Source organism: Salvia hispanica, chromosome 6, assembly GCF_023119035.1.
Source record: "Salvia hispanica cultivar TCC Black 2014 chromosome 6, UniMelb_Shisp_WGS_1.0, whole genome shotgun sequence".
NCBI classification, from domain to species: Eukaryota; Viridiplantae; Streptophyta; class Magnoliopsida; order Lamiales; family Lamiaceae; genus Salvia; species Salvia hispanica.
The window spans coordinates 44,830,438-44,838,300 of NC_062970.1; the positions used below are offsets into that span (position 1 = coordinate 44,830,438).

At 39.0% G+C, this 7,863-nt stretch overlaps 1 protein-coding gene across 1 annotated transcript; it reads left to right on the plus strand.

The window, feature by feature from the left end:
* The first annotated feature begins 188 nt into the window (after nt 1-188).
* On the plus strand, nt 189-7,789 carry LOC125195472 (ABC transporter C family member 2-like). Its single transcript, XM_048093619.1, has 18 exons — nt 189-272; nt 510-584; nt 826-933; nt 1,476-1,610; nt 1,877-1,983; nt 2,073-2,166; nt 2,544-2,711; nt 3,164-3,304; nt 3,555-3,755; nt 3,898-3,996; nt 4,103-4,255; nt 4,593-4,975; nt 5,226-5,409; nt 5,663-5,890; nt 5,970-6,575; nt 6,721-7,119; nt 7,204-7,618; nt 7,692-7,789. Exons 1-18 carry the CDS (start codon nt 189-191, stop codon nt 7,787-7,789), a joined length of 3,678 nt encoding a protein of 1,225 aa, XP_047949576.1.
* The last annotated feature ends 74 nt before the right edge of the window (nt 7,790-7,863 follow it).

Consider the following 7,863-nt stretch of genomic DNA (forward strand, 5'->3'; position numbering starts at 1 on the left):
AAGTATTTGATAGCATAGGATCTTTAAATTTTGTCATTGCTTGAATCTCTTAATCCATTACAGTTTTTGACCTCTTGTATATGGATTGAAATGTTTTTCCACCTAATTTCATGTGCTAATATGACTCACACTAACATTTTATCCTTTGAGTTTGGTGGGGTCATGTGTATGACACTCATTTGCCTAACATGAGTACTTTTTTCTCCATTGTGCAGATAGGGAATGATCTTTCTCAGTTTGTTGGTCCCCTTATATTGAACCTTCTCTTACAGGTCAGTTTATTTGCATCTTACCGTTATAAACCGCATGCACCCTTTGGTGACCTTCCCCAAGCTAACTAGCTCACTTAGAAAGAAACAAAAATTCTCTCCCCTTTACGTAATGATGTCACCATTTCCTTATTTACTGCACTCGTTACTGGTGATTTTTTTAAAACTGTTTCCCACTTATGAAGATCATAGTCTGTTATTGATATCTTTTACACCTTTCTCTTCATTGATAAATTCCAGGTACTTGGTGTTTTATGTGAAGCTCAGTATTTTCAGAATGTCATGCGTGTTGGCTTTCGTCTAAGATCAACTTTGGTAAGCTAGATTTCTGGAGTCTCCTATTATCTTGTGATCCTCGCTGTAGAAACTACTTCTTGACTTATCTAAGTTTGAGTCCTCGAATACATATGAACGCCCTTTAGTTTGTGAGTTATCCTCTCAGTTTCTATATTAAGTTTGGTTAGAGCTGGAGGAGAGTTTTACTGTTTAGAAGGGTACTTGGTTGGGAGTTTTTTCATTCTACAAGGATCTTATTGATTTTGAATGCAATTTATAGGTAGCTGCAGTTTTTCGCAAATCTTTGAGGCTGACTCATGAGAGCCGCAAAATGTTTTTATCTGGTAAAATTACTAATTTGATGACTACAGATGCTGAAGCTCTTCAGGTATATTTCATTCCCTGTTTGGAAAATAAGCTGTTGTTCTCATTATTGCATACATGGAAATTTGAGAACTGGGTTTTATATGATTGATATATAAAAAGCAGTAAATTCAAAGTGTGTGTTAGGCAAGATATTATATAACTTACAAAGATAGGACTTCCCATGTGCACCAATTGGTCTTAGTTGAAATTTGTTTGCACAATATCTATGCTAGAGGGTGTGCCAAGCTGAATTTCTTCTTGATTCCACAACACTTTTTTTCAATGCTCTGAAAACTTCTTTGAAAGACATTTATGTTTGTTTGTTTGATTTCCCAACTTTCAAAAACGGGCTTATCTTTTCTCATTATGATTGCCATTATCTAGTACTTGAATGCCTACCTGTTCATTACTTCATTAAATATTTAATTTCAGTAAGTGAAAACTCAAAAGGAATGCATGATATATAATGTAATGTTTGAATGCATGCTAAAATGATTGAATTATTAATTTGTAATTTTTTATTGTCTAACTAATTACTTAATATTACTGGCTTTTGCTGTGCAGCAAATATGTCAATCACTCCACACTTTGTGGTCAGCTCCTTTCCGGATTACTATTGCCTTGGTTCTTCTTTACCAGCAGCTGGGTGTTGCTTCTCTTCTCGGGGCACTGTTGCTTGTTTGTCTATTTCCTATACAGGTATAGGGTCTTGAGCTAATGTTTTCTTTGGCCCATTTATCTTGCCTCAAGGTAGTCGTCGATATCTGATAAGAGACTAAAGACATTGTTATTGTGTGCATTACATCTGGAACTTTTCACGTGTCTCTTTATGGAAATTACATGATCTACATGCATGGTTCATGATATTGCCCTTTTGGTTTCGGGAGCCCTTGTTACTAGCGTCTCTCAAGTCATTTCATGTTGCTTGGTTGTAACTTCTTTCTGCAATTGACTTAATTGAACAGACATTAATTATAAGCAAGATGCAAAAGCTGACAAAAGAAGGATTACAACGTACAGACAAGAGAATTGGGCTCATGAATGAAATATTGGCTGCTATGGAAACCGTCAAGTAAGTTCTACATACTGTATAATTACCTAATCAGTGTTTCACAGTATGCATCACTTTTACGAGCTTCTTTAATGCCAAAATGGATGCAGATGTTATGCATGGGAGAATAGTTTCCAGGCTAAGGTTCAAACTGTCAGGGATGACGAGTTATCCTGGTACCGGAAATCTCAGCTGCTTGGAGCTGTAAGATTTCCTAGAAAAAAATTTTGACACTCAATATTAACTTAGATCCATTTCATCTCCTTTGTAGAATAAGATAAAAAAATTTGACATTAAGTGAGAAATAACATTATACATTTGGAACTCTGTCACTGTAAACTGCTTTTTTTAAGCACATTGTGAAGTTCTTTCCTCTAACCATGGTTTCTCACGGCTTTTGCATTCACTTCATTCATGTTATTTGTTTCCGTATATGGTGCTTTATCGTCATGACAACATCTATATATCAGTTCCAATATTTTTTATTTTTTTCATCTTTGGCTTATGTTTTCCTCAATTATTCTTTTCATTGTGCCAAATTCTTGATTGTTATTTCATGACATTACTTTTTTGATTTGCAGTTGAACAGTTTCATTCTTAACAGCATACCTGTCATCGTGATTGTTGTTTCATTTGGGTTATTCACTTTGCTCGGAGGAGATTTGACACCTGCAAGGGCCTTCACATCTCTGTCATTGTTTGCTGTTTTACGGTTCCCACTCTTCATGCTTCCAAATATTATTACACAGGTATCTTCTTTCAAAATTCTCTACTCATATGGACACAATTTTTTTTTTATTTTTCAGTTCTCACCCTCTTTGAATACCATTAACTCCCGACAACTTTCGCTATGTAAAAATGTAAATTTATGGTATACTTGTGATCATACTTCTTTCAGGATCCCAGTGAACTAGCATTAAATTTATAACGTAAATCTCTGATGGATCCTTGTGCTAGATTATAGAATAATAGCTCATACTACCTTACTGATACAACAACTACATGTGATTCCTTTAGCATTACAAGAACCATAATTCACCATGTTTATGATGTTCATTGGTTCAAAATAGTCTAGTATAGTACTATTTGACTTGAAAAAATTTAAACAATGACGGGATTTCAATTGTGACTACTTTCGTGTTTTGATTTAATACGAAACGACAAACTATATTTACATAGTCCTCCTTTGGTGATTTCCCAGGTTGTTAATGCAAACGTCTCATTGAAACGTCTGGAGGGCCTTCTTCTAGCTGAAGAACAAGTTCTCATGCCTAATCCACCCATTGAACCGGGATTACCAGCTATCTCTATCAAGAATGGATACTTCTCTTGGGAGGCAAAGGTTTGTTAGGTTTACACTTGATCCTGCAATTGTGTCACTTGTGTAGTATGAACCTCAATGGTATGCTATTTACTCATTTGATATATCCTATGAGCGGAAACCTGCACTCTCCATGTTTCTACTTTATCATATGTCATGACGCAGCCAGAGTTGTTTTTCTTTGATCTCTCCTCACTTTCTTCCTTGTTTTCGATAGCTGGGAGTAATACTTTTTCTGACCCTTTGTGACTTGATTAAATTTCTATTGCAGGCAGAAAGGCCAACTTTGTCAAATATCAACTTGGATATACCAGTTGGTAGCTTAGTTGCTATTGTTGGCAGCACTGGGGAAGGAAAGACATCACTCGTGTCAGCAATGCTTGGAGAGCTTCCTGCAGTGGCAGATGCAAATGTTGTCATCAGAGGAAATGTTGCTTATGTACCACAAGTTTCATGGATTTTTAATGCGACAGTGAGTTAATTAGTCTTTCTTTTCTAGTCTCGTGCTTGTTGATGAGTCAAATCTGATTTTGACGCAAGTCTATGTCAAGTTAGTGACAACATTTTAACTTTAAGTAGACTTGAGCTCATAAAATAAAATTTTCTGACCTTAGGTCCGCGACAACATACTGTTTGGTTCCCCATTTGAACGTGCAAGATATGAGAAATCGATAGATATGACCTGCCTGCAACATGACCTGGAAGTACTGCCAGTAAGAATCTTAGAAACATCAGTGCATGGTTAAGTATTTCTGATGTTACGGAGTTGAAGAAATTCATATCCTGATTTATTTGCAACCATGAATGTTCCTATGATAGGGTGGAGATCTTACTGAAATCGGAGAACGTGGGGTCAATATCAGTGGAGGGCAAAAACAGAGGGTATCCTTGGCTCGGGCCGTATATTCGAATTCAGATGTTTACATCTTTGATGATCCTCTAAGTGCTCTAGATGCTCATGTGGGACGCCAGGTATGTCTTCGAAAATGCATGAGTCGTTCAAAATCACGCAACTGCAACTTGGTCATAAATCATAACAGAAACACCATTCTTTTGGTTTGCTATGAATATTTCGGCTGCCATTTCAATTTTTGCATATGTAGACTGAAAATGGGTGCTATTTTGTAAGCGGAACAACAGTATAATTGAGAGTTATGTATAAAGATTAATTATAACCACAAATTTTCCTTTAAAATGCTGATAGAAACACGTTGTGCTATCGAAACACGTTTTCACAATAATCTTCTTTCACTTTGTGCTATAGAAACACGTTTTCATGATTTATCATTGTACTGATCTACTTCTTTAGGTTTTCGAGAAATGCATCAAAACAGAATTAAGAGGGAAAACAAGAGTTCTAGTCACGAATCAGCTACATTTTCTGTCAGAAGTGGATAGAATTCTCCTGGTGCATGAAGGTACAGTGAAAGAGGAGGGAACATTTGAAGAGCTCTCCAACAATGGCGTTCTATTCCAGAAATTGATGGAAAATGCTGGCAAAATGGAAGAATATGTTGAAGAAGCAGAAGATGTTGGAAAAGTTGACGATAAAGATGCTAAGCCTACTGTTAATGGTACAACCAACGAGGTTGCTAAAGATGAAAAACAAACAAACAAAAAAGAAGGGAAGTCTATCCTTATAAAGCAGGAAGAACGCGAAACTGGTGTTGTGAGCTGGAAAGTTTTGATGAGGTAGAAAATACAGTCTCGTTCTGATATGAATGACTTCAGAATGTTACATAGAGCTTACGTCTCATCTCCATAAGAATCATACATGTCCGTCTATTTTCTTAAGAGGAAGGCTCTTTTAGTTCTAATATAGTTAATTAAAAACTATATTTTGTGTGATGTAATAGATATATGATAAAATTGTGGAAACTGCACCTACTAGCATCTTCTTTGTTGATTTGTGGTTTATCATATTTCTTTTTCACTGATGCAGATACAAAAATGCTCTAGGAGGTGCTTGGGTTGTTATGATTCTGTTTACATGCTATGTTTCAACGGAAGTCCTGCGAGTTTCAAGCAGCACATGGCTAAGTTATTGGACAGATGTAGGCAGCCACGAGGATGCGCATGGGCCATTATACTACAACTCGATTTACTCACTCCTCTCATTTGGTCAAGTAAGTATATTATGCTAGTCTTTCTGATCAAAATTTAAGGAACTTCATTATCTTGTCACGCCTTCTTATAATGATGTGATTATCTTCCTGCAATTATTCTTTTTTATTTTAACATTCTATTTTCTGTTTGAAAAATATTAAAAATCTTCATATCTCAGGTTCTGGTTACTTTAACAAATTCATTTTGGATGATCACTTCAAGCCTTTATGCTGCCAGAAGATTGCACAATGCCATGCTAAATTCGATTCTTAGAGCTCCAATGGTGTTCTTTCACACAAATCCACTGGACGAATCATCAACAGATTTGCCAAGGATCTAGGTGACATTGATCGAACTGTTGCTCCTTTCGCAAACATGTTTCTGAGTCAAGTGGCACAGCTTATTTCAACCTTTGTGCTCATCGGAATAGTTAGTACAATGTCTTTATGGGCCATTATGCCTCTTCTGGTCTTGTTTTACGCTTCCTATCTATACTACCAGGTATGGATTCTGTTTTATTTACTTATGATAATGACTGGCCTCGAGATTTATGTTGATGTATTTATTGTGTTGTTTGCAGAGCACAGCCAGAGAAGTGAAGCGCTTGGACTCCGTCAGTAGGTCTCCTGTGTATGCCCAGTTTGGAGAAGCACTTAATGGCACTTCAACCATTCGTGCATATAAAGCATACGACCGGATGGCCACCATGAATGGGAATGCAATGGACAACAATATCAGATTTACTCTTGTTAACATGAGTGGAAACCGCTGGCTCGCCATTCGCTTAGAGACAGTAGGAGGCATTATGATTTGGTTTACAGCAACCTTTGCTGTTTTGCAGAACGGAAGAGCAGAGAACCAGGAATCGTTTGCCTCTACGATGGGATTGCTTCTCAGTTATGCATTAAACATTACAAGCTTATTGACTACTGTTCTAAGAATCGCTAGTGTAGCAGAAAATAGTTTTAATGCTGTTGAGCGCGTTGGCACGTATGTTGATTTACCCGCAGAAGGTCCAGCCATAATTGAGGACAGCCGTCCACCTCCCGGATGGCCTTCCGCTGGTTCCATTCGTTTTGAAGATGTTGTTCTGCGATATAGGCCGGAACTCCTCCTGTTCTACATGGAATATCCTTCAGCATTTCTCCTAGTGATAAGGTCGGAATTGTTGGAAGAACGGGGGCTGGTAAGTCAAGCATGCTTAATGCTTTGTTCGAATGGTTGAGGTGGAGAAGGGAAGAATATTGATCGATGATTACGACGTTTCAAAGTTTGGATGGGCAACCTTGAAACGTTAATTTTACTTTAGTACATGTTGTATGAATTGGTAGCCTGATGATTCCTTCTTATATATTTGCAAAGGAACCGTAAGGTTTAATCTTGACCCGTTCAACGAGCATAACGATGCTGACCTGTGGGAGTCTTTGGAAAGGGCACATCTAAAAGATGTCATCAGGAGGAATCCTTTGGGTCTTGATGCTGAGGTCTCTGAAGCAGGGATAATTTCAGTGTTGGGCAGAGACAGCTACTGTCTCTTTCTAGAGCATTGCTCCGCAGATCAAAGATTCTCGCTTCTTGATGAAGCAACGGCTGCTGTGGATGTCGGAACTGATGCGCTCATCCAAAAGACTATCCGCGAAGAGTTCAAATCCTGCACAATGTTGATCATTGCTCACCGCCTGAATACCATCATCGATTGTGACAATATCCTTCTTCTCGATTCTGGCAAGGTGTGTAGCCATCAAGTAGCTGTCTGGTTTGGTTAGTATTTGTCGTTTGCTTGCTTCGTATGACTCATCTGCATCGTTTGCCAGGTTGTCGAATTCGACACTCCTGAAGCACTGCTAAGGCAAGAAGGCAGTGCTTTCTCTAAGATGGTGCAGAGCACAGGGGCTGCAAACGCTGAATATCTACGCGACCTTGTGCTCAGAGATGGTGAAAAGCGCGCTAGAGAGAAACAGGTGGATGGGGAGCGGAGATGGCTCGCCTCGTCCCGCTGGGCTGCAGCAGCGCAGTATGCTCTCGCTGTCAGCCTCACTTCATCGCAGAACGACCTCGTGCAGCTGGAGATCGACGAGGACAACAGCGTCCTCAGGAAGACGAGGGACGCTGTGATCACGCTCCGGGGAGTGCTGGAGGGGAAGCACGACAAAGAAATCGAAGAGAGTCTCGAGAAGCACAACCTTTCTAGGGATAGTTGGTGGTCGTCTCTCTACAAAATGATTGAAGGTAAACCCTTAAAACCACCAATTTCGTAAAACGGTACTTGTGTAACGTGGATGTTGATAAACCTTTCGTACAGGACTTGCCACGATGAGCCGACTCGCTCGCAACAAGCTCCACCAAGGGGATGATTTTAATGACCGAATGACAATCGACTGGGACCAAGCCAGCATATAGGCTGAACGTCAGCCCCATTGCCATCTGCACGAAAGGTACGTTTACGGGTCTTGGACCCGCCAGAGATGTGCCTG

Bases quoted from the DNA above. Each gene is read 5' to 3' on its own strand.
- LOC125195472 (XM_048093619.1), top strand. From the start codon at position 189: ATGAGTACTTTTTTCTCCATTGTGCAGATAGGGAATGATCTTTCTCAG. The intron at 934-1,475 runs GTATATTTCATT...TTTGCTGTGCAG, and splicing joins CAGATGCTGAAGCTCTTCAG to CAAATATGTCAATCACTCCA. The intron at 1,984-2,072 runs GTAAGTTCTACA...AAATGGATGCAG, and splicing joins GCTGCTATGGAAACCGTCAA to ATGTTATGCATGGGAGAATA.